Source organism: Lepisosteus platostomus, chromosome 10, assembly GCF_059453375.1.
Source record: "Lepisosteus platostomus isolate fLepPlt1 chromosome 10, fLepPlt1.hap1, whole genome shotgun sequence".
NCBI classification, from domain to species: domain Eukaryota; kingdom Metazoa; phylum Chordata; class Actinopteri; order Semionotiformes; family Lepisosteidae; genus Lepisosteus; species Lepisosteus platostomus.
Window position 1 is genome coordinate 5,679,353 of NC_142620.1, and position 27,618 is coordinate 5,706,970.

A 27,618-nucleotide genomic window follows, 5' to 3' on the forward strand; every position below is an offset into this window, starting at 1 on the left:
TGCGAGCATTATTTGTACCTCATTAAGATAATGAACAAAACACACGGCCTTATTATGAAACACAGAAAAATCTTGTTTTCTAGTGACAACTTTATTTTCATGTGAGACAGTGCGAAGTGTTTTTTTTATGTCAGCTGTAAAAAAGCAAACCTAATTACAGCTGTGTGAAGAATTTTAGGGTGAATGCAGAGGCTCATTAAAGGTTTGCATTTCCAGTGTTATCTTTCCAGGTACTGCATTACAATTCACTTTTACTGTAATAAAAAAGACGATTCATTAAATCTCGGTACCTTGCATGTGAATCTTTGTAGTCTTTTTTAAAAACAGAAAATGTTTGGTGTGGAAAATTAATTTCCATGGAGCTTCGAAGATGTAATTACACTATATTTTGATTTTCAGGAATAAGCATTTGGATCTTTATATTTTTAGAAGTCTGAAATCAGAAGATTATTTTTATTTATAGACTATTTAAACACGTGGTCAGTGCAACTAAGGAAAGTGCCCTGGGAACACGGGGAAGCATTTTCACATGCTTTATAATACTAAAGAGCTTGAACAAAATATGCTTTTCGCCAGTCATTAGGCCAGTCTGACACAAACTCTGCGAGTCTCAGTTCAAGGAGTGTTTTTAAAAAATGGGGTGAATGTCCTCTTGCCACACAAAGTAGCTTGTACAGTTAAAGATGTGTATATCAGCAGGACCTGTAGAGCTAACCACTGGCATTTCACTACCAATTTTAACTATGTGATCTGAGAAACCTTCCATATCTTTATGTGACAGCCAGGAGGTTTCTGTGGCAATTATGAGAGGACACAAGTCATTTTCAACACCTTATTCTTTGTGCTTCCTTTACCCTTGTCAACAGGGAAGAGGCACTTACACTCAGAAAGTCACAGGGTGTTAATCCTGGAGGAAGAGAACCGATTGTCTTCAGACATGCGATCCAGAGCTCGTTCTCTACGGGAGACCGTTTTGTGGAAGTAAATGTCTCCCAGACGTGGGAGGATATACAAGGGCTTTATGTTAGGATAGGGTGCAGGATCAGTTAACAAGGCAATGTTTAATGAAACATTTAGGCACATTAAATGTATTAAAAAGCAAAACAATGATTCGGAAATCCACTGACCAATAAAGACCTCAACGTCCTTATTCCATTCGTGCTTCAGCCCTCCATCTTATTGTATGCATGACATTTGGTCAGATAGAAAGTATTTCTAGTGTCTTGTATACAGAGAACAAAAAAGAAGTAAGCTTTCTAATATGATTTGATAAGAGATGGAAAACAGTGAGAAACTCTATGGTGGAAATCTGCAGATAAGGGCCAGTATTCTAAATAGCTGTTCACAGTCCCAGTACAAATTGCCCACGGAGTTTTGCCTCAGACACAACTTCATTTCCTCTGAACCAGATTTTTCACAACTGTAACTAATCAGTGCATGCCCAGCCTGGACTCGCCCTCGTTAATGTTTAAGAATTTTCACACCTTTCATAATTTTATTTTGACATTCTTCTGCTTTTGCAAGTTTGACCATCTTAATTCAGAAAAGAATGTTGTAGTGCCACAAGCAAATGGACGATTTAGTAACAGGAGAGTGTAAAAGAGCACCCCACTTCAGTTCACCTTGCACAAGAAAACAGAAAATACAGTAGTTGCCACTGGATAGCGCTGATGAAGAAAAGACATCTAGGCTCCATCTGTGACAGACGGTAACATCTGCAATAGCCACATGTGTAATTTGTAGAATTCTAGCCGGAGTGCTTGAAACCACGTTTTGCAAGGGTTAATGACAAGTATCAGCATTTTCCTGTTTCCTTTTGATGGCTGAGACATGCAGCAGATACATGTGCACTCGTTGTGTCAAATAAATGAATAGTATTCAATCAGGAAAGAGCCTTGAGTTCTGCTGCCATGACAACTATAGTGTTACAGTGGATCTGCTGTCATGGTGACCTCAGTACCATGCTTGCATCTCTGTATCATTTTCTAAAAGCCTCATTAAAAGGAGATGCAGAGAGCTATTGTTAAACAGATCAATGCCTTTAACCAAAAAACAAAACAAATGAGACAATTTAAAAGAAAAAAAACTGTTACATTATTTGTTATGAAACTTGTAAAATAACATTATATTTAAGTCAACATTAAGAACTTGTTTCTAATAAAATAAGAAAGTTACTTTTACAGACGTATAACTAACTACACGTGTAGGTCTAGATTTGTTTTATCCTTGGAAAATCGAGATGGTGCTAGATCTAGTACTTCACAGAAGCCTTCAAATAACCAGCTTTTTTATTATTCAGTAGAGCTTTAAATACAGTATGTGAAAACACCAAAATAAAATACCACAGCGCCATTTGTTAGAATAAAAAAAAATCTCCGTCAACACGAAAGGCAAGAAAGTAAGACGCAAATGCCAGGCAGTTCGCACCGCGAACAGATGAACATTGATTGACTCGCTGATCCCGCCTGTTGTGAAGCAGAACCGTGTTCAAGAGCGAGCGCCATTTCCGCTCAGCTCTGCATCAGAAACGGTCCTGGCAGCCTTATTGCGAGGTTTATTTATAAGGCGGATTCTGCCTCTATTCAAACACTTTTACTCTGTTTTAACACTGCACAAGCAAAGCAACGGCTTTGCTGACAGGAAATGGCATTGAAACGGCTTTAACGCCAGTGGCATTGTGAGACCACGCTGTTTATTGCTGTCTATCGCTGGGGAACTGTCCCCCGAGGTCACTGAGCGTGTGCGCGGAGAGAGAGAGGCTGGGGCGTCTTATTCAGTCGCTCTCGGTCGGTCTTTCCTTTTAATCTCTTTGCACCCCTCCCTCTCATTCTCTTTTCTTTTTTTCCCCCCAATAAAATGCTGGTTTCATTTTTTAAGGTCCTTCCAGAGTCGCTGTTATTGTAATTATGTAAATGTGCCAGTGCCCACCCACTCAGCTGTTACTGCTGCATGATTGCAAAAGGACAGCAACATAATTAGAAAATGTACAAGCAGAAATTCTGTCGTCATTGACTCGCACGCCTTTCAGGATAAACTAGAAGTGTGTGAATTGTAAGTTGTGGATACAGATATGATTTCGTTAATCTACGTTACAAAGTCAGACATCCTATGTGTAGATTTTGGTTTTTCATATGATAGATGTAAAAAACAAGCAGGTTAATTGCTGTATAAAACAAGTTATTTTGACACATTTCTCACTTAAATATAATCTCTGATTGAAAGTGTGGTTTTAACATCTCTGCTTTGCATACTTTTTATTTAAACCCATACAAACTGTGTATGGCAATTTGAGGGGTTTTCACAGATGACAAAAAAGAAGAAACATCTATTACAAACTGCTGCACATGATAGATTGTACAATTACACATTTTAATGAATACAATTTTCAGTACATTTTATATGTGCTCTAAATTGATACATTTTTCTTTTGGATTTCCAGAGCAATCATATGCGAATATTGACATTTCATTCAAGGGAGTTCAATCAAAACTGAACAAGACAAAAAAAAATCACTCTCTATAGAAAAAATATAAACTCAAGTTCAACAGGTGAGGCTGATAAAAAGATATTGCAAAAATAAATGTACCAGCAGTTATAAGAATGTTTTAACTTCTGTTATAACAACAAATTTTGATAATCCTCTGCCACCACCACAACATATCAAAGCTATTACATTCCTGTACAGACTTACTGTACATTCTGTTACAAAATTGTGGAACCTATAAATACAGAGGGATCCCATTAATTATTAACCAGACATCCCGTTCCTTAATTTATTTAGGAAAATTGTATATCAGACAACTAAAGAGACTATACTATTGTGGCCTCCTGTTTATTGTGAGGCAAAAGGAAAATATGGTCTTATATGGAAAAGCACAGAAATCCTACATGTTTTAATATTTGAAGTCATCCTAGCATATGATCTTAAAAGCCTGAAATAGTTCCTGTTCAATGCTGCAATGTTGCCCAGGGTCCAGTGTCATTCTGAATTCGCAGAATAGTAATAGAATTTTGTACAGAAGCAGGGTGATTAAACACAACATAAATCAATGCAGTACCAACAACTCTTCCCCAGGAAAGGACACTGTCTATCAATATGTTGTTCTCCTCTCTGACATTGAATTGATTATTAAGTTGACGCATCTCAAATACAATAGTTCAGAAAGCGCAGCACAGATGTTTGCTGTCAATGGTTTGTGACTAGAATTGAGAGCACAACACATCATAGGTCATATTTGTGCCCTTTTCCTTAGCATTACGTTTGATAGCTCTGCTTTCAGGTTTGCCTCACCTGTTCATTGGTTTTATACAAATTGCCAAGAGACTTACAGACACTGCACAGAATTAATTATGTTGATTAGAAGGACTTGGTTCCCTTGTGGGTGAATTGTGGGTTTGTAGTCCATTTCATTCATTTACTACAGAGTGGGATGGTAACCCCAAGGGTAAAGACAAAAATATTGGGCTGTGAGCTGTGAGTTCAGATTATTTTAATTGAAAAGGCTAAAATCAGAAATATGTATACTTTCAAAGACAAGTATACAATACATCTTGTTTGATTGCACAGCCTGCAAATGGTTCATTAGCTAACCATTAAAACACAACCACAAAATGTAGGGTTGACGTCTGCAGTTTTATTAATTATAATGATCATGTTGCCTTACGTAAAAAAGCAAGAGTGATTTAAATTGCTTACTGCTTTGAAGGTTATACTGATAACATGTTTTGCCATTTCCCTTGTTTATATAAGTGGTTGTAGTTTAAAGAAAAATGTCTGCTTCAGGCAGAAACACATTTGTAAAGTGATGGTTGCTAAAGAAAAAAAAATCCAAAGAGATGATCAGTACTCAAATGGGATTATAGGTATGTTAACCTGTGGGTCTTCAGCAGCTTTACTGCAATATTATATCTTCAGGGAAGATGGAAATGGGTGAGAAAAAAATGTCTGTTCTTTGTTTTATGCAACTGAAAAGGCAAAGAAAATTGAATTTCTTTTGTCTGTTATGTGAAAATTTGGGAACATTTATCCTCACTGTAATAACAGTGTCTTTTTCACACGGCTGTCAAAAGCTTTACAAATATTATCCAATTGCAATTCTGAAAATGTTATTATTCAGAAAAGGCCGAGGTTCACCTCAAAGAAATATAGTGCATTCATCCATCTAAATTAAAATGCCACCATATCTCAGAAGAACATAAAGTTTACAAGTGAGATGAGGTGATTAGGCCCCGACTACCCTCTTAGTACTTAGTAGCTAATTGATCCAACTATCTCATGCAGCTGTTTCATGAACCGCTGTCAGGGTATTGGCTTCCCACAATCCTTTGTGTAAAGAAGAGACTCGTGTCCCGATCAGCCACATTTTCACAACATAGCCAGACCCGTCTCAGGACAATCCAGTGATGACAAAATTATAAGCTTTTCAAACAATGTGGGATTTTACACTTAAAAATTATACACTTTTAAATTATACTGTTCATTGATTCCTAGCGGCCACCACATTCTTAATAAATATAATACACATGTATTTTGAAACAGTTTGATTTTAGTTTAACCCTGTGGGCTCATGGTACAAGGGTGTTGCTGTCGGCAAAAAAAAAAATTCTAAAATCTTGTTCTCCATTATAATATAGATAGATAAGACTTTATTGATCCCGAAGGGAAATTGATGTGTTACAGCAGTCCAGCCCAAGACGAGCAAAAAACAGACATCAGAATAGAAGAAAAATTACGTACAGTTATACAACATAAATATAAAATAAATACATAGGTGTGTGCAAAATATGCTCATAGTCACTGTATTACAATAAAATATGTGCAAGGTGTGCATAGGTATATACAGATTGAGTGTCCAAAAAATATATATATTTACAATTGTAATACATTTATGATTTCTGTGACTCTTCAGTTCATCAGTAGATCCTTTAATGATTTTTGTAGTTATATGTCTTTTTATCTTATCTTGCAGTTCCCAGAGTGTGGCTTTTATGGGATGTATGACAAAATTCTCTTGTTTCGTCATGATCCAAGCTCGGACAATATCCTCCAGCTGGTGAAATGTGCAACAGACATTCAGGAGGGAGACCTTGTTGAAGTTGTGCTGTCAGGTATGAAATTAAACCCCGAGAAGGCTAATCCAAAATAAAAACTAGCAAAGCCCTGGGTGACATGCGAAGGAGAATGATGAAGTAGCGGTCATCCCATTTTAATAGGTGCTACCTGCTTCCAGAATACTGAATGCAAAATATCTGTTGTGTATTCCTGCGGACACTATTCTAGCTAAAGGTTTTCTTGCTACAGTGCTTAATTTTTCTGACATGCTTTGAAAATGTCCATATCTGGATACTACTGTATACATATATTTTAAACATGCTTAGAACCATATCAACACTGCCATGATGTTGTGGAAAGTAAAAATCAAACAAACAGAAAGATTTGTCGGAATCAAGATGAAGTTTTCAGGTTATGCTGCCTCATACTGTAACCCTTCAGAACTTCAGCTCCATCCAGCTTCAGAAATATAAGACTCCTTGTCCTGGTTTTCATTCCTCTTGATAATAACAATGACAGAATTTAGCATAGTGTTGAGAATACATGACCCAAAATGAGTTTTAGGATGTCAGGTGTTAATGGCCTGTAAAGTCATGTTTATGTGCCAAATAAACTTGAATTCTCAAATGTAGTACCTTTTGACCACAAAAAACAGTTGCATAATTGGTTTGTTTTAGAAAAAGCAAAGGTTGCTAAACATTTAGTGAATAATTTGAAGAAAGGAAATACACTACTGCTCCCGACTGTGTTCCTTCTCCTGACCTTTATAACTTAATGAGATATGAAAAGCCCTTGTGTAGCTATCATGCTGCACATTAAAGCCTCTGGACTCCATTTTCAGCATTTTAATTTTTCCATTTCTAATCTCATGGCGTGAAGCATTCCATTAAAAGGCAATGTAAGAGTCAGGGTTTCCAGGCTTCAGTGTAAACTGGAATCTAAAGAACTTTAATCTTGTCGGCCTAAAATAACAGCCAGAAACACAGAGCACATCAGTGCACTCCTGGATGCTGTCCAGCACCCAATATGTTGCCATTTTGGGTGAGATGAGATGTAAGAAACCTTCCAGTCATAGAGGCGCATTGTCCTGCAACTAAGTGTCCCTCACTTACAGTACCCAGCTTCAGAGATGTCGGGTTGAGGCTTTTATCTGACTGCACACAAGTAATACCTGCTGGGTATCCCCTGATCTGCAGCAGAAGACACCACCGTGAATCATATATCTTGCAAAACAAACCACATTTGTCAGAAAGCCCTTCTCACAACACTTTCATTAGTTGGAAAAATCAAACAGTAGCAAATGCCTTAATTTTGTGCAAACAATCTGTTTAATACATAGGATGTATGACAAAAATTCTAGGGATTATTGTATACCAAATTCTCACTGCTGTAGAAATGTAGTCTTAATATTTTAGTAATTATGAGATACTATATTGTCCTAACCAAAATATCACTGCCTGTGCACTGAGCTGTTGTCAATGCAACTAGGGCCATTTCAGTCTGTCCTGCTGAGATTCTACTGAGAACGTTTGTTACTGCAGGTTTTATGTTTTATAATGTAGTAGATTAGAAGCAGGCCAAAATTCTGTCTCGATGAGTACATTGTGAACCAGTGTTATTATACTGGTTTTAAAAACAAGCAAAAAAAAACTTTATCCGCAGTACTGACTAATAGTGCATGCATTAAAAATGACACATTTTAGATAAAACAAAGGCACCATATTTAGAATGTGATATAATAATAAAAACCTCATTCTTTCCTGGCTAAAATCCACTGTAGTGATTCTCTGACCATGATTTCTGAGAGATCGTGCTGTTGTGCCATCATTTTGTAAAAAAGAGTAATCATACGTTGTCATCCTAGGATCTCATCTATGGAAACAAAGATGTTGTTTTTAAAGTTGGGTTTCAAAGTGTTTTGGAAGCTTGTTGTATCCACAGTTTGGCTGTTATACCTTGTGAGAATCTTGGATGCCTCAGATTGAGAATGGAAGTGTTCGGAGTAGCATGTTTGACACCTATAATGTGTTTTAACAAACACTCTGTGGGTTTGCTCTGGTGTTTTATGTCAGGTAATTGATTAAAACTCGGTTTGTAGAAATGGAAGAAAATTACAGCATCTCCTGCCGAGCTACGCGACGTAGCAGTGCTCAGGTGATTAAGGTAATGAGGAGAGGAGCTGAGACACATATTTTTATGACATTTGTCTGGGAACCTGTCATGACACTTTTTAATGACACTTTTGTCAGCTAAACGGATGGTGGAAGACTGCGCTCCTCCCTAATGAAGAGGAGCCTTCCAAGTGAGCTCTTCACAGAGACTGGATTTTTCTCAGGAGAAGTAAAGAAATTCTAGACTCTACCTTATATACTGTATAATGCCTAGAAAATGCCTGCAACTTTTCTTGCAGCACTGACACTGAGTAAAGGATATGGGTGTTAAGTCATACTCCTGATTTGCTAGATTTCAGCAGTGATGCACGCAGTAGAAAATCTCAACCTGCTTTACCTCAGTGCCTCCTCTACCCTTGGAGCAGAACAGAGGCTTGGATTATGTGCAAGAAAAGCCTTGCTTATACCCATGCTGTTTTAAATACACAAAAACAGCAGCTTAACTTGTGGGTGCTGATGAAACACATAAAATCCCACAGTAAGTGGTCCACTGGAATGTCAAGGATAATTTTTTTGGGAAGTGTTTGTTTTCATATTTTCTGCAGGTTTAAAAAACAGTAGCAGTTGCTTCCTATGATCTTGTAGTCAAGGCACATCATTAACATCAGTAGTAGTAGTTATATGTGTGCTGTATATACTTAGAGTTATGTGTATAGACATACTGTGTATGCAATTTAAGAATACAATTTTAATGTTTTTTTTTCCACTTTTGTGATGAACTATCTGTGTGACTATTAACTTCAACCCACCCCTGGCCACCAACTCTGTGCTGAGTGGACCATCACTTGCTCTGTGAGTAAAACAGTAGGACTCTTAGTTTTATTGTGATTTATTTCTGCAAAATAAATGAATGCTGGTGCACTGTCTTAGTTCATCAGAGCAAGCCCTTCACAGGTCATACATATTCAATGCAGCAGACTGAAGGCCTGATTTTCGCAGGGCAAAATGCAGATTCACTTCTTACTCATTGATTGTCATCAGTTTGATGAAGATATTAGTCTTGTTTGTTTGCTGTGAATCTGAAGAGATTTACTACCACTCAAGAGTTTCCTAAAGGAGGACTTAACATATTTCTCTCTTTAGAGTGCTCTGACAGACATTCTTCTCCTGTTTCCTGTTCTGCACAATCGAAAGCTACAATTTAGATATTACTATAAATATTTCACATTATATTGTAAGGAAAATAATGTTCTTTTGGAATAATTCATATGTATATACTGTATATACAGTATGTGTGTTTTATAAAAAATCTCTTTTGTAAGAAGAACTCTTGCAGTGATTTGCACAATGTGATGCTTTATATCAAACTTTTTTAATATTTAAAAAAATAGCCTTTGAATTTTTGCATTGGTAAGAAATGTTATCTGAATAATTATTTTTGCACTATTCCAAACTTGTGAGTGTCATCACATTGGCGTGTAAATTGATTATGCTACATATTTAACATCTGTAGTCAGCACTGGAATGAATTTGCATCTTAGAACTCTGAGCTATAAAGCGATAAAGGCAGAATGATGTAAAATTGTAAGCAGCCCTAAACCATTCAGAATAAGAATCTCTGTTTATGCTTTTAGTGATCCTAGAAAAAACGTGTAATGCATCTTTATCTGCTGTAAATCTGAACAAGAACTAGCTAGACATTGATACAGAACATGACCACAGGCAGAGTTATAAACCACAAAGGCTGCTGACTCACACCATGTCCAAATCCACAGCAGCCTTGTCAAAGCAGGGTGGTACTGAGCTGTTGTGTGGTGCCCTGATGAGGTTGTCAGCAAAGCTGCAAAAGTAGCTTTAGTGCAAATGTGATGGACCTGGATTCAACCTGCTGTCTCAGTCTGCTCTGTCCTACTGTATGAGCATTAAACCCGGTTTGGGTGCCCCTGTACCCATATCAGTGGGCACTAAAGACCCCCCTTTACTCTAACTTGCTCATTGTTCACGGCTCTAAGGCGCAGCTTTGAACAGAATTGTTCAGTTCCATTCTGCAGAGGAACAGAAAAGGTAATATTCCTGTACAAATAGCTTGAGGTTATTTTAAGCGTATGACCTGTGCTCTGCTCCCATTAGGGTCCAAGCAAGATCTCCCAAATAACACTTTTGTCTCTTTAGCACAGAGAAAAGGCATCTTACCCTGTGCCTGTGGGGTGAATGACTACACTGCATTTTTAAAATTAATTCTGTGTGAATTATGGCAAGTTCTGGTTAACATAAACAGAACGCATGTGGTCCAATTGATCTGATTTGTGTGACCACAGGCAGTTCAACTCTCCTCACTGGGCCTCGGGCTGCTTACAAGAACGCGCTATAAATAAGATGTGGCACACATTTGCAATGTCTTGGCAATAATCTATTAAAGATAAAAAAAGAAATTAATCATTTTAGGGCTTTCCTATTCTACAGATAAGAGAGGAGAGATTTATGCAGACAGCTAAAAACGTAGAAATTGTCTCTAACTACTTAAGTCTATGTCACCCACTTCTTTTTTTAAAAAAAATAAGCCTGCTCTTATGAAAGTAATGCAGAAGGAGAACCTTACAATACATGAATATATAAATAAAATCACCTCTCAAATTCTTTCTCACTAATTTATGAACATATTGTCACTTTTCTTTTTTTCACTCCAAAAGTGCAAACTACACCCTAGATCACAAAGATTCCCTAAATAGGAGCCAAAGTGTGATCTATGATCACTTTCCTGACATTTTTCTAACGTGATGCAGAAGCCAGAAAATTAAAGTCAGGCAAGAAAAGACATAAGCTAAAAGAACAGACGGTGACTTTCTACCCCCAGGAGAAAACACAGCAATTGTCTTTCTAGAGCATTGCATAATATTGGACGCAAATCAAGTTACAGGTATAAAAAGACACAGTGTTATTAAACCTGGACTGCCTGCCTCATTTAAATTATTTATGCTCTCAATTATCCCTCCTTTCCCCATCATTAAATATACAATTCTACTCAGCCAGGTTTTCATCAACCAACTCATATTATCAGAACAAAATCTGTCCAACATAAACGAAACACTGTCACTAAAACTGTAAAAGGCACACTGTGATACTGCAGGTATGACAAAAGAATTTAGGAGTTTTCTTTTAATGAAGGAGAATGTAGGTGATTTTTAATGGCAGAATGTGTGCCTCTAAATAAACCCAGAGATGTAGCTACTTTATATCTCCTCTGCCCCTCTTCCATCACCCTGAGTTTCAGTGATCTTCTCTGCTGTGTAATGGTGGCTTTAGGTGTACAGTACAGTATGTGGACACCAGGTTTGCCACAGGTATAGAAGATTACTTTGACCAGACACCAGAGAACTGGGTTTTCTGCTTTGTTTCAAGACGCAGAGCATCTTCTTTGGTAAGGTATGTAAAAAAATGTTTATTTCACATTCACCACCTTTAAAATCATGAAAGATATTAAATGGCAAAATATTTCCCATTGGCCCTTACCAATCATGGCCTCCTAATAATCCCCATCTCTGAAGTGGTTTCATTACTCTGCTCTCCTCCCCACTGAGAGCTGATGTGTGGTGAGCGTTCTGGCGCACTATGGCTGCCGTCGCATCATCCAGGTGGGGCTGCACACTGGTGGTGGTGGAGGGGAGTCCCCATTACCTGTAAAGCGCTTTGAGTGGAGTGTCCAGAAAAGCGCTATATAAGTGAAAGCAATTATTATCATAAATGGAAGTCTCAGGTCTGGTGGGAGTGTGACAGATGAATATGTTATGAGGTATAATCTACAGAGGTTTTTTGTTTCTGTGTGACAGTAAACAAAGCAAAAAGCTTAAGAAACAGCCGAGTTTGATCATTCATTGAGCAAAAGTGGGAAAAGATTGGGACAGTATGTGCCTGATGGATGTTCTATATTCTGTTAATATCTGTCCCCAGCTGACTCCCTGTACAGCAGGGCACGTTCTGTTATTCAGAAGAAATGACATGCCAGTCCTCCACCACCATAGCACCAAACAGCAAGATGTTTTTTTGGCTTGTAGCAGACGGAATTACAGGGAATTCATATTTTATACATTTAAACATCTATTTGTAAACCAAGTTATAAATGAAATAAAACCCTCTGATGTATAAAATGTAATGAAAGAAATGCCGAGATATTTTGGAAGGTTGCTGAGTTCTTAGCGCTTGGGCTGTGAATTGCATCCATTATATTTTCATATAAAAACTACTGACATATTAACATAAGCTTATCTTATAACGTCTGCTCCTTCCCTCTGCCATGCGGACTGGGAAGAAGTCCCATTCTTTAGAGCCTTGTCTCGGTGAATCACCAGTACTGCCGGCATAAAGGAGGTAAAATGGTGATATGGTGGCAGGAAAAGGTTTCATAATAAAAACGGGTAAAAATAAAACATTGACTGATTTCCTTACGAGTCGTGACGTCCTGCATGCGGTGGTGAGGCAGTGGCTCATTACAGAGCCGTGAACTGAATTATCGACAGGATGGGACACGGGAGCAGCAGCAGCATTGATTTGCAATCAGAGACACGAGAGGCGAATATTCCAGCGGGAAATAATACAGACCGTGGCTGTTGTGGGTCTGGAGGATGGGCGCTTGTGTGCCGGTTGCACGCATTTCCCTTTGCCCTTCGAGGGCTGAGATTAGTGCCTTTTGTCCCCCTTTGCTTTCGTGATGAAAGATCTGGGCTCAGGTTATAGAGGCTTCAGGGTATTTTCTGCTTCGTTGATCTTTTTCAGCAATTTCATACAAATGTATATATTTTTTCCCTAAAATTCCAAAATTAAATTGCTATTATTTTGCTTTTGATCTAAAAAGTTTCAAGTCCAATAGGCGATGCAGTCAGGAATAGTTTCACAGCCCTGATTAGGACGAGTCCTGGATTTACGTACGCTGATTACCATACGTTGCACAGATCAGTGGAAATTAGTATCTGTGAACCACTGATAAATAGCATCCAGAATACCTTATGTGCATATTAATAGTTGTAATTAAATTCCCTGTTAAGAGAAATTATAAAATTCACTGTACCTCTTAATGTTATAAAAACATAAAACCATAGGAAGGCTTTTATTGTAAGTCATGGAGCTCATCTTTCTCAGGTGTTGATAGCATCTAATTAGTCCGAAAATCTTGTCCAGTCCCCACAACTTGTTCAAAATGTTTCCCCTTTTAATTTGCAACTGTCTGTATTGAGTTTGGAAGCCTGAGGTAATCTCCTGGTTTGCCTTTATCAGTACCAACTCCTCTTGCACTTGTCTGCTAAAGGAACAGATTTAGCACATTGAGTCTTTGAGCACATTTCATTTTGTGAAGAGTTCCTTATTTACAAACTTAAAAATGCTTAAACAGTTTCTGTTTCCTTGATCGAAGTGTGTAACAGATTTATTCAATTGGACTGACTGATGTTTGCTTGTTGCAACAAAATGGCTCTTTTATGGCCTAGGTTTGACATTCATATTTAAGTGTGACAATGTGCAGATATCTCATCAATTCATTGATAATCATATTCTAAAGTATGGCTACAACACAGAAGTGTAATAAGCATCTTACTTCTGCCCTTGCAAGATTCAAAGTCGTATTTCACTACACCATATAAATTAATTAATTTATAATTATACATCAAGTAACATGTAAGCTTTCTTATTTCATATTAATTTACCCTGGAGTAGACATACATTTTTGACATACTCTGATCAAATGTTTCATTGTTTTAATTTGAAGATTTAGGAGAAAACAAATTAAATTTATTTTGCACATAAGTAACATCTTTTCCGAAGTGAAACTTTTAAAATCCATATATATAAATGTGGGAAACATAACTACCACCCATCCTCTACTAGGCCTTAACGTGATGCTTGGCATATACAGTAGGAAGGGACCTACGCCATCTACCACTGGAGTACAGCTCCCAGCTGGGTGATGTGCAGCAGCCCCACTGCACAGTAAAACAGGCGGAGAGCTGCTTCACCAATTGATTTAAAGGAGAAATTAGGGAGGACGTGTGCAATCCCAGAATAGAATTTAAGTGGGACACTGGAATTAATGCCCCTACTCTTATGAACAGTACTGTGGGATCTCAGTTGATCAGGTACACAGGACATTGGTTTATCTGAGCTGGAGTATGGGATAGTAATGATTCTAATAACAACAGCCTGCATAGTAAGACAGAGATTGAGTCATAGACTGGGTGGAGGTAAGCTTTTGTTCTTGCCTTGGCCTGCCCCTTAGATCCTAGACAATTGCAGATTTTGGTGTAGGCAGCACAGTACCTGTTCTGTTAAGGGGTTCAGCCTTAATTGGTGTACATCTAAAATAGGATATATGAAAAAATCAAAACATCATGTAAATCACTGGGGAAAAAAGCCACTCTTCTTCTTTTCTTGTGTTTACAAGGGGAAACCTTTTATGAAAAGACCGGAGTGTTTTTTTTCCTAAGTCTACCATTCTACCATGTCTCATTTTATTTATGGTATTGTTGAAAAAGACAAAAGGCTTTGATGTTGTCAGGTGTAATTATAGTTAAGGGCACAATAGGCTGTGTTGGCTGCTGTAGTGTTTTATTTGCCTTCAAGTAAAAATTCAGAACTCACATTAGCATCTTTGATGGCTAACGAGTGCTCTATAGATTGTTCACAAAGGGAAAATATTAGAGACCTGGAGCATGGCAGCAGCGGTTGTGACTGTAAAGAAAATTCTCTCACACCATAAGCAATTAATTATATTTTTAAATTTAAACCCCACTTCAAGCAACGAGTTGTGGTATAGTGTACTATCCAGCAAGGAAAGCAGCTCCAAAAATTTGCAGGATTTTTTTGGTATAAATTTGGAAGCACCGATTATTTTCTGTTATAGCCCTACCCAGTTTGGAATTGAACTTTATTAGCAAGTGAGCTGGATCGCAACGGTGACTTCCAGTAAGCTATGTGATGAGGACCTGCACACATGCCCCTCCTGCACGCCTGCTCATCGTTTGATCTTCAAGCTCCATTGTGCCTTATAGGAGAGTCTGCACTGATTGGAGGAGAGACATGTCCGTCACTTATATCACTGCAGGTCAGGCAGGTCATGGGTGTCTCCATTTTACCAGCAGCCTAACGGGTCCTGGATGGCTGACACCTACCCATCACTGGTGGTCCGCTTACATTTTTGTCCCATTTTTATGCAGGCTTCAAATGACTACGTTATTTTTGTCGTTTTCCAATCTACTTTTTCACTGAGGCTTAATTACCTTTCACCTCTCTCCGATTGCATAGAATTTTCAAAATAACTATTTTAGTGATGACCAATGTAAGACTGCCTTGAAGAGGTTAGATTTTTTTTCTAAATGGGTAAAACTGCAGGATGATGAGGAAAAAATAAGTCTTTAAATAAAAAAAAAACACTTTCTCCTTATGAGACATGGTATGTCAAGGGCACTTTTTATCAGCCTCTGTTATTTAATGGATAAAAAAAGATTTGGAACGTACCATATCACTGGTTATACAAATACAAGGTAAAATAGATATGCTCTATCCTTGAAATGACATGAATACAGGGCTCAGATTGTGTGTAAGACTCTTTTGGACACTGAATGAGGAACAAAAACAACATTTTAATCTCTTTTTACCAATAGTCTTAATGATAGATTTGTAACAAAACCTTAAACTAGACTCGTTTTTAGTAAGTACTGTACACAATTTGGTTAGGAATGGGAATATATACTATATACATTTTCTCTCACATTACTTTCCTTCATGCTATCAATACATTATTTATTAAATTACACATTTATATATTTTTATCCCGGGCTGGGTTACACCTGTACGGGGTTAACGTGGAGACTGAGGCTCGTGTCCTTGAGCTACAACAGAGTGACAGCCTGTCTTCACTTTGCCCTCATAATGAAATTATGGAGGGAAAAGGGGGAGCTGAAAATTTCCTTGGTGCTCATTGTTCGTGCTCACTGACTCCAAACCTCCGTGACGACTCCTTTGTGCTGCTGTGCCGTATCCTGTTTCTCCTAGCCACTCGGGGGGTTACTTTGCGTTTCCCTTGCGCTCACTCCTCCTCGTCAGCCCGGGCCACTTCTGTTTGAGCGTCCCTCTCCTGGGCATGAATGTCGCCGCAGTCACACCCTCGCACCCGCGGAGGGCTAGCGGGCGCCCGGTGATGTGCATCAAGCCTTGTAAGCACCAGCCCACAGGGGAGGTTTACCTGAACAGCATCCCCGTGCAACTAGAATGGGTGGAAGGCTTGAGTTTACAGTATAAGAGCTTGCAGAGGTGCTTCTTACTCTGCCTGATAACATACGAATAACATAAGAATGATTACAAAAGAGAGGAGGACATTCAGCCTATATAGGCTAATTGCTGAATTGATCCGAAGATCCCATCCAGCTACTTCTGGGGGGAAAAAATGGGGTAAAATCAAGATGCTTCTAAATGATTAATTCAGCTATTTTCATTATTGACTTGTTTTGAAGCCCATTTTAAGCTGCTTATAGTCTGTATCACAGGAAGTTTGTTGTTGTTGTTATTATTATAAGTTTAATTAAATTTATAAAGCGCAGAAAAACTGTTTCAGGAAAAGGCAACCTTTGTTTACTTACTGCCAGAAAAGAGCAGTTATCTACACAGACACACGGCACAGACATTCAGGATTTTTGAATGCAGAGTTAAGGTGTACCTTGCATGACAGGCACTGTTTTGGGTGAAATGACTAAAAGGAAACAGAGAAGCCCATGGCAGTTTCCGATTCCAGCAAAAGCACATGTTAAAGATGACACATGTACTGGGTGGCAATCCTAGTCCAGATATTCTTTCCCTTGCAGGCCTAGGAGGGTTTCATGTGTTCTCTGTTTGGTCCCTGAACAGAATTCTTTATTGGTATCAGCTGTTCGCCTGCATCCCCAAACGGCCCTTGTTTTCTCTATGTTGATTCTGTTTAGTTTGCACGTTGCCACAGAGGACACACATTGCAAATACATGATGCACTCACGTCATTTTGCTTGTTCAAAATCCATCACTGCTTTGCAGAGCCTAGCAGGAAGGCACCCAGGACAGCTTTTGTTTGCCTGACATTCACTGCGTTGTTTTCCTGCTTTTTCAGCAGGGCCTATAGTGTACTATAGTATGCTGCCTATAGCACCCTGATTATAGCAGGGCCTATAGTCTACTGTAGTATGGTGCCTATAGCACCCTGATTATAGCAGGGCCTATAGTCTACTATAGTATACTGCCTATAGCACCCTGATTATAGCAGGGCCTATTGTGTACTGTAGTATGGTGCCTATAGCACCCTGATTATAGCAGGGCCTATAGTCTACTATAGTATACTGCCTATAGCACCCTGATTATAGCAGGGCCTATAGTCTACTATAGTATACTGCCTATAGCACCCTGATTATAGCAGGGCCTATAGTCTACTATAGTATACTGCCTATAGCAACCTGCCTGTAGCACGTGCCATCTCCGGAGGTTTGCTCGTAGGAGACATGTTGTAAGAAGGCGTTGTGAAATAAGGAAAGAGCAAAGGAGCAAAGTCAAGATATCAGCAGGAAAAAACGAATTTCAAAAGATACTTCTGTTTGATCTTTTATCCAGCATGAATACTTGGGTTCAGTAATGGCCAGTACATGTGGGACAGCATGTTCTTTCCACCTTTGCGTGGATAAAGATTTCACAAAGACGTGCTGGTCCGGTCGACTGGCTTCTCCCTTAGGGTGCTCCTCCATGAGCACGGCCCCACATTACTGGCCTGCAAGGAGAGAGCCTGTGGTACCTTTTTCCCATAGCAGGCTATGAGACCTCACAGACGTGTTGGAGAAGCTCAGTGAAGCATTGCACGCTGTTTCCAACTGTTCAGAAACAGTTTTTTTTTTACAAAAACGCTGCTGTTTAAGTCATGAATCAATTTAAGTCATGATTGAGAGTGAATATTTATATAATTCTGCATTTTAGTGCTCTACCTAAATTGCATCAACATATCATTTCTGCCATTGCATAATTTTTATACAATCACTAGCTGATTTTTAGAGCAGTTTGCTGTAAAAAAAGAACAGATCCACGGTTTTGAAGTGCAATATCTGAAATGTACAGTTTTTGTTTGTGTGTGCTTGTCACAATACTTTAAATTCCCCAATGGCAGTTGTAAAATGCCAGAAGGTGACATGCTGAAAATAACCCCAAACAAGATTTGCGCCTTTTGTGTGTCGGGTTCCTTTTTTCTGGTGCGCGTCATTTGTCAAGCCTTTAATGACAGCTTATTTTAATTTCCAGGCAGAACTAAGCCTCTAAACAAAATACAAAAATAATAATTTCAATAAATTTAAATTATTTGCTGACAAAAAGCTTAATCAAAAGCTAAAAATGCTCCTTGACTTAAAAAAAAACATGCTTCATTGAGCAGTGACTATTTCAGTCAATAGGCTGTACCTTGGTAAGCACATGCTAATTTAGAAAAGAATGAACATGCAACTCCGATGGCAGATTTGAACACATGCTGGGCCCAGAGCAGAGTCCATCAACCATTTCTTTATCCAAATCAGCAGGTGACCCCAAATCAGCAGAATGCTGTTAAGTAACCTACTTGCTTATCAGCATGTTCAAAGTAGGCACAGAAAAAAAACTGCCAATAATTTGGAGCATTTTTAAAATTGAAACATGTATTTATAGGTCACTTACTCTGCATTATATGACCAGTGCTGCCTTTTATTACAAAATTTACATATTTGCCTGTTACTTTACAGGAAATAAGGTTATACTTCTGTTGTTTTAATGTCAAAACCTAGCAGTGAAATATGCATTCATAGCATATTTCTGTCACCCGACAACATCTTTTTTGCTTACATCCTATACGGTCTTTTGTGCAATTTTCTGTGATGATTGTTCATCTTTGTGGTTTTGTGTTTAAAATATACTGTAAAAATACACCAAATATATCACAGATTAGTTTATGTTTAAAAACCCCTCCATAAATACTCAGTGTGGTATACTGTATATACTGTACAGTATATTTAAAGCCCAACTTAAATGCTCAATACACTTGATAATGAATGCTCTCTTGCACCGAAAATAGCATATCCCTTTCTTTCTTCAGCTTATATTCATGATTCATAAATTTCCTTATTGACATTTTCTATGTAAAGGTATTTTAGCTTCTTGAATTGCATGTGAGACGTATATATTGTGCACCCAGTTTCAGCCCTACTGTATATGACCATATAAAGGTTGGCACACTGATTGTACATGATTCTTCTTTGGCCAGGTTACAGGGAAACCATCCAAACAATAAATGTAGCGATGCCAGTTTTATTACTATCCCATCTGTTCATCCAAAGGCACAGAAATGTCAAGGCATTTTCTTGTTCACACTTAAGCCTTGGAATTCCCTTCCAAAAGCAATTTGTCACTGATATTCCATGGGGAATTAAAGTCCAGATTAATTTACTCAATCTGGCTCATGATGGAGCTGATGGCCCATCTTGGTTTGGGCTTTTAGCCACCTAATGGCACTTAAAATGCTATGCCTTGTTCAGTAGAAAACATATATACTGTATATATAGTCTATCAATTTCATAGTTGTGCCATCTATTCTGGCTTATTGTCACAGAAGGATTATGACTGTCATCAACAGACATTCCTAGTTAGATTAATTTCTTTAAATTACCATTCCTAACTCTCTCCCTTCTGAGTTACCTCTGTTTTCTCAGCTCTGTTGATGACAAATGTCATAGAATACATACTCTGTTCATCTGATGGACTGTAGCATTCTGAGCAAAAGAGGCATTCAAAGGGAAATTCTGAATGTTTGCAAGGATGCCTCCAGTCCACTGTGGACTACGAGGAGTGGTGCCGCAGATGAATAGCTAACAGAGATCTTCAAGCCCTTCTGTGTGTACACAAATTGGAAAGGGAGGAAAAATAATTTTGCTTCAAGTTATTATCCTTACCTCAAAGTGTTTCTTGGGAGCTGCTATATCTAAGCCTGTCTGCTTGGCTTAGAGGTTGACAGGTAGCTGTCAACAGAAGATGAAGCTTGTGATTCTGCTGTTCAAATTACCTTTGGGGAATATAAACAATAGGACTGCCAACCAGGTCTGTGTTTTCTCTCTTAAACCGTTAAGCTGTGGAGGGAAAAAGAAAAGAGGAGGGATTCCTTACAGGGCACTGCTGGGTAAAATAAATGGTTTGTAATTGTTTTACAGCCTCTGCCACATTTGAGGACTTTCAGATCCGTCCTCACACGCTGTTCGTCCACTCCTACAGAGCTCCGGCGTTCTGTGATCACTGTGGAGAAATGCTCTGGGGTCTTGTGAGACAAGGTCTCAAGTGTGAAGGTAAGAGACCCTCCTGTGCAACTGTTCAGCTGAAGCAAACACTAAAAACTAGATCGTAAAATGCTTATCCAGGAAACCCTTAGATACACAAACATTTCACATCCATTAGTTCATCCTGAAACCTTGAGAACAAAATCTGAAACTGAAGTAGGGAACCACCACAATAAAGACGCAAATTAGTTACATAAGGTTTTCAGAAAGCTTGTTTAAAAACTCCCTGTGGGCTGTTCAAACACTCCTGTTAGATGTTGTAATTTTTGAAAAAGGTCCAAAAAATGCTTTGTGAATATCGCCGTCAGTTTGGACATATTTAATGTCACGAGAAAAATGTATGTGGGAAAAAAAATGTGCTTGGAAAAATGATTCTGTCAGAGGGGATTAGAAAAAATGTCATTCTTTCCATCTGAATTCTAAGATGTTGAAGTGCTCTGCAGTAAGAAAATATCCAATCAGTGTCCTGTCTCACTCTATGCTGACTGATGGCTACCCACACACTATCCTGAATTCTTATTCCAGCTCATGTAAACAGTGTAGTTACCCTTTGACTTTGTTGTGGGAGTAAATCCTAATGTGTATATTTAAACCTTTTAACAAAATGTTAGATAATAATAAAAAGGCCTACATACTGTATGAATTCTGCATAACAGATTTGTTTTGCAGGACTGATATCAGTAATTGTTCTTGAAAGTATTATAATACACCTCGTCTATTGCAGTCCTGGCAGGAGAGTCTGACCTGTGAAAGTCTTTCTTCATTGTGAAGAAGATGATTCTGGCTGAAGAAGCACTGAGAGTTAACACTTCACTCCAAAATAAACCACACTGAATTCAAGGGGATCATAAAATATGCCCTGCAAATGAATTGCAGACGATTCAAGTAAATAATGCTGACTTTAGTATCTGATCTGAGTTTGTGTGTAGAGAAGGAAGTGTGCTGTCACTTTGTTGAGTGATTGAGGAGGGGTGAAACAGTGGAGGCCTGTGTCTTTCTTTGACTCCTGGGCATTTCTGAACTCTTTCCCACTACAGAAGGCATCTTTGCACTTGTTCAGCAAGAGAACAAGTCATTACAGATGGACTGAAACTGTGCTGAGAAAAACAGTACCAGCAGTGTGCATCCACCACCAGTATGCAGACGACCGGTCTCTTTGGGATTGGCAGGACTTACAGTACTCCCTCTGCATGTTTTAACCTAAATAACCCTTAGAAATAAGCTGACAATGTTTTGTCTTATCTCTCTGTCTGCCCTAAAAGGCTGTGGCTTGAACTACCACAAGCGCTGTGCATTTAAAATTCCAAACAACTGCAGTGGAATACGCAAGAGGAGGTTGTCTAATGTCTCCTTAACTGGCTTGACTACCTCAAGGTCAGTTTCTGCTGAGCCTTCGCCCTGCGCGTCAGATGAAGCACTACTGGTAAGAACACGAACGCTGGACACTGCCTGCAAGTAATTCAGAAAAGTGTCTCACTACGACCTAGGGCAGAATTTCACAGTCTTATGTGTCTGTCCTTGTCTTCATGTCAGTCTGTGAACAGCGTCAGTGTATAAAAACCTCATGTACACAGGGGCAAGTCAATACCAAAAAGTAGAATAAAATGTTGAAGATTTTCAGATTCTATTATAATGTACATTTTTGTCAGTAAAAAGAATGGAGACTAACTTGTCCTTTATTTAACTCTCTTCTTGACTGAGAAAGCTTTCTCATAATCTGGTAGCATTTTGAACGAAAATATATTAGGCTCATTACACTAAATATCAAAGTTTGCACAGTACAGTAGTATTGGCATGGACACCTACAGCAGAAAAAATGTATTTTTTCATTACTTTTAATCTTACATCTTATGATATCCACTTCACCGAGCAAATAACTTCAGTAAAAGCAATTGGTGATTCAGAATTGCATACTTCCCCAATATTTATCTGCAGTGAGTTTGTCTAACTGTGTAATTATACTTCTGCAGAAACCAGTCTGTAAATGATATATTGTTCAAATACATACTGTAGCTGTTAATATTATTAGTTCCATATTTTGATTCCCTGTCTCTGGTGTTTCCCCTAAATACTAAGTTGCATTTTAGTTTATCAGTATTTATAGGTTCATAAGTAAGGTTTATCTTGGACTGGACAAGCAAGCGTTTTTGTAGTTCCATATTTCTACACAGCCCCTTTTGATCTTAAAATAAAAGCCTCTAAGAGTCGGTTTCCTGAGCCAATGAATTGCTTTTAATAATATGTTATTAATATATATTTTACTTTTTTTAACATTCATAACTAAAGATAATTTGCTCTTCATGGTTCATTGTAAAAATGCATTTCCCACCTAGATCAATTGTATTAATTATATCAATACTTTTTAATAATCATACCTCTCAAGATCCGTTATAAAAATAATGTATACTGCATTACAGCAAGTCAGTTGTATAGTTTCGGATTACAGGGGCTTCCTTCAGATTAAATTTGATTGAAGTGAGATTTACTGTTTATTTTTAAAGCCTATGCACATCATTTCTGAATTACATCACAGCTGTTTGTTTTCATATGCTACTGCACCTCCTGCAGAAGTAAAGCAATGTGTATTCTGCCAGTGCTATAGCTATCCTTAGACAAGGACATTGTACCACAGGCAAGATGTGTTGTGGTACAAACTAGCAATGGAATTTGATGATATTGCTATATACTGTATTTGAAGATATTGATCAAACTATATGAAATATAGATGGTTAAGTAAGTGGCAGGAATATACACAGTAGAAAAAAATCAGTTTCTCATTTTACTTAGTGATCTATTAATAGTATTTAGTTATAGTTATTTTCCAATTTATAGCACTGTAGAACAGGTAGCATGCAAAGTGTTACTAACAGTGGACATGCTGCAATGATTCAAAGTGTTCCCTGTACTTTCCTGCTATTCTTTAATAGTTGTTGTGCCTACGGGCTCTTTGCATGGTGCAGCATTGTTTTTTAACTTACAGCAGAATAATCACTACTTTCTGTTCCCTTTCGATGTTTTTTGCCTGTTTGTGTCCTGTCTGCTCTGCATGCCTCAGTCTCCTGTCAGCCCCAGTGTTGAGGTAGGTACTGTCTCAACATGATTCATGTTTTTTTTTTCCCTGCTGATTCAAGTGACTGCTTTCAGTTTACATTTTCAGTTTACAGTTTACATAGATCACTGATTCGGTTTTAGGTGTTTGTCCTTTATGTATTTTACTATCTGAAATGAAGATTTTATTTTTTTAGTAAGGTAATCTGCAGCTGTAACAGGGTGTAGATAGGCCACAATTACATTAGAACTTCTAACACTTTCACTGGAACAGTAAAACATTATCCCAGCTCTATATGTTTCTCAAGAACAACTGATTTAATCTGAACTGAAAGAAAAAAAACAAAGTCCATTTGTATTTAACATTTTCTCTGACGTTAGCAAAGCACATTCTGAATAAATAACTTTTACTTAATAAGTAACGTTATTCTCAGTTCTGTCATGTCATGACAAAAACGCTGATATTCCAAAAAACACCTTCCATTCTTACAATTCCATTTCGGATATTAATAATTCAGTGCAGAACATCGGTCTGGTCTTGCATGTTTTGTTGCTCAATACTGTTGGCTGTTACTAGGGATTTCTTTGTTCGACAGGAAGTGTACATTCTGCTGAAAATTAAGCGTTTTACAAATATATTATATGAAAGGTAATTGTGATCAAGTCACATTTTTCAGTCTTTATCTTCTTTCTACATTAGTACGTTTTCCTTTGGAAAAAAAAACAACATATTGCTCCCTAGCTTCCTCCTTAGCACTAACCCAGAGAGAGGAGAGATCAGTTTCTGTGTTCCAAGAAAACATCAGACTGTGTTAAAGTGCTGACAGGTAAACACATTTAGACTGTGTATCAGCTAGTGTCCTGCTGCCAGTTTTATTAGTGAAGAAATTAGGTGCATCACTAATTATTTAAAACCTTCACAGACTAATAAGTAATGCTATCTATGACTAATGCATAGGGGAATACTGTTTTATTAATGTGTGTCTAGCTGCTGATTTTTCAGATGTTAAAAGCATCTTAGCAGTTGGTGAGACCAGTCTCACACTACTTCCACTTGGTACCTTGGAGATTATATAATGAATTCTAATATAAGCTGTTTTGCATCAGTAGTTTGAATTTGTTCAGACTCTATAACAGCTACAGACACAAAATTATTGTGGCAGAATAGAAAACCCATCTACAGCTCATCCACAAATCCACAGTAATATGCAAAGATAAATAATACCCCTGTTATGTGAAAAATTGCTTCATAAGTGTTTGCCAAAGAAAATACATAGGTATAAAAAAACAAACGAGGAGCTGAAATTGACAAATGATATAGCCAACACACTCACTGAGCAGGTCTTCAAGACACTTTTTCAAAAATAACCCTAACGTGTAAAACAATTAAAATATCCAAGGGTTTTAGTGTTTTTAATTGTATTTATAGGTGTGATCTATATCGGTTTATATTTGTGAACTTACAATTTCTTTTCCACATTTATAAAATGAACTGTCAGCTTCTGATTTTAATTAAAAACTGAGCTGCATTTTTTCTTATTCATTTGGACTGTCCTAATTTAAATGAAGGGAATTTGCTCACTGATCTAGTTTCCTACAAAACATATTTTTCGTTCTCAGTAGCCATAGACACTTCAGTATACTCTGCATATGTGTGAGTACAATAAACAGTGGGGTAGAATTGTTGTTGAGATGTGCTTTTAAAGTTTTTGAATGATGCCAAAAGAATGAATGTGCTAAAGGACACTTCTCTTAATCTCGACTTACAGCAGAAAACGCAGTCTGAGTCCTTTATTGGAAGGGAGAAGAGATCGAACTCCCAATCATACATCGGACGGCCAATCCAGCTGGACAAGATTTTGCTCTCCAAAGTGAAAGTGCCTCACACCTTTGTTGTCCATTCTTACACGCGCCCCACTGTCTGCCAGTACTGCAAGAAGCTTCTGAAAGGGCTGTTTCGGCAGGGCCTTCAATGTAAAGGTGCATTTTCTCAGGCTCCGCCTCTTGTGCTGATCGATATTCACCTGGGAAATCCGAATCTTGACTTAAAAATGTTCATGGGAAAAGTCAACCCCCTCAAGTTAAGCTATTGTCAGCGATGCCTACTCACGCTAGTGAAGGAAACACAATGGCCAGACTGATATGGGATGCACTTACCTTGGGCACAGGGCAAATAGTGGCCAAATCTAATTGTGCAAACTCTGCCAAGTAATGCACAGAGCCCTGCCTTAAATAATTTTTAAGTGTTAAAATTTGTGGGTTAAATTACACATGCTTATAGTTTCTGCCTGACAAAAAGGCGAATCAAGATCTAGCCCTGACAGCCGCGCATTAAGATAAAATTATTGTACCAATATCTTTGCTGTTAGAAGGGCATGCTTTCTAGCTTTTAAAAGCAATTTCACTGCTTTAGTCCATACAAGCAAGAGAACAAATAGAGAAGGGAAGCTGAAATATTGTGAACAGTAGGGGAAATTGCTTTTCAAATGTAAGAAAGGGGTCTAATAAAAAGCTGTTGTTCCTTGAAGCGTTGACGAAATATTAGGAGCAGGTACAAGTGACATGCCTGAGGGAGTTAAAACACGGCACGATTTAGATGCGCAGACATAGAAACCTGTAATGACTGGATAGGAAAGTATGGGCCTGAGGCTGGTAGCTCCTGTTTGTGAGTGAAAATATAAGCTTTGATGTGCTTTTGCTTCTTCCAGGGCTATTTTGTAGGTTTAACATGTTCATACGCCTCTACAGCACCTCACAGCTTTACAGATCGTGTTGCAGTGATATCAAAGTTAGTTCAATCCTGCCTGCTCCAGTTTCACATTTTGCAAAGTGGTTCAGTGAAATACACAGTGCAGATGCGAGTATGAACGTCCCAACATTAGTGTTAGTCTTTGTGAGAAAATAACATGCATTCTAACTGTCCCTGCAGTTTTGCCAGAATCATAATCAGTTCATGTATTAAGTTGAGAAACGCCACACACTACAGCTTAAAGCGACGTTTTCACCCACATACCCTGTACACATACCCATCTCTGTTTAAAGTTCAAACAAAAGCTATAGGAGGCTAACAGCAGTATCAATCCTTATTAGTTCACTGGCAGTTTCACAGAACAATCATGACTCTCTAAGCTGCTCCTAACATTAACCTCTAAATGGATGCTCTCACAGGAATACATGCATTCTGTGTTGTATTCAGCGTAATGGTTCATTGCAAAGTACATGCAGAATGGCAGCAATGTGAGAATGCTGCCCTTGATTACTGAGTGCCCTCTCGCTGTCACGCATAAAAACTATTCCTGCAGAAAAATCACAAAAAAGAAAGACTGTCAACTTACATTACTCATTGGACGAAAACTCTGGCATTCCGACAGCCTTTCGTTCTATAAAGTCTTTAACAAGACAAGATGCATAAGCTGAAGGGACGTCCTATGAACAGAAAATTAACTGTGGATGTTTAGATGGTCAGTTGTGTAACAGTAGAGCTCTTTAGTAGCCTTTCACGCCATATCTCTAAACAAGAAATGACAGAAACCTGTTTAAAATTCCCTTCATCGCACCAAGACCTTTCTGTCCTCTCAGTCTCGGAGTCTGATCTGGACAAGGCCATGGGTGAACTAGGGAAGTAGTCGGCATTGTAGGTATCTGTGATGATGTCCACAGTAAATCCTGGCTGTTGTTTTTTCCATTTGTTGTAGATTGCAAGTTCAACTGCCATAAACGCTGTGCTCCCAAAGTGCCAAATAACTGCCTTGGTGAAGTAGCCATTAATGGAGGCAAGTCTGTAACTTTTTGTGTTCCCTGGTATCTCCATGACGTATAGAGGGAAGATTATTCAAGATGAATGTTTCGCGAAACTGGTACTAGTTTCTTTTTGGCAGATCAGCTGCAGTTTTAAAAATACTACCCTGCAACTTTGAAACAGACTTCAGAGCCATGAGCCAATGTATTTCTAATTCAAAAATTAATACTGGGATAAAGTGAAATACAAATGCTGTATATTGTGGCGATTGAGAAGATAGTAATAACACCCCATAGTTCTCAAGGACCACAGTTTGACATTTTCTTG

The 27,618-nt window shown here is 38.2% G+C and overlaps 1 protein-coding gene across 7 annotated transcripts in view; it reads left to right on the forward strand.

Moving 5' to 3' along the window:
• Positions 1-27,618, forward strand: part of prkd1 (protein kinase D1) — a 71,806-nt gene that overhangs the window by 30,917 nt on the left and 13,271 nt on the right. The window contains exons 2-8 of one of the 7 annotated variants that reach the window (XM_088647676.1): positions 5,942-6,108; positions 8,302-9,015; positions 20,382-20,513; positions 21,767-21,927; positions 23,560-23,583; positions 25,322-25,532; positions 27,248-27,325. In XM_088647676.1, coding sequence (XP_088503802.1) covers positions 20,474-20,513; positions 21,767-21,927; positions 23,560-23,583; positions 25,322-25,532; positions 27,248-27,325 — 514 coding nt within the window. In that variant the 5' untranslated portion in view covers positions 5,942-6,108; positions 8,302-9,015; positions 20,382-20,473. Of the gene's footprint in view, positions 1-5,941; positions 6,109-8,301; positions 9,016-20,381; positions 20,514-21,541; positions 21,928-23,559; positions 23,584-25,321; positions 25,533-27,247; positions 27,326-27,618 lie in introns of those variants that run through there. The other 6 variants (XM_088647671.1, XM_088647670.1, XM_088647673.1 and 3 more) reach the window with 6 other exon arrangements.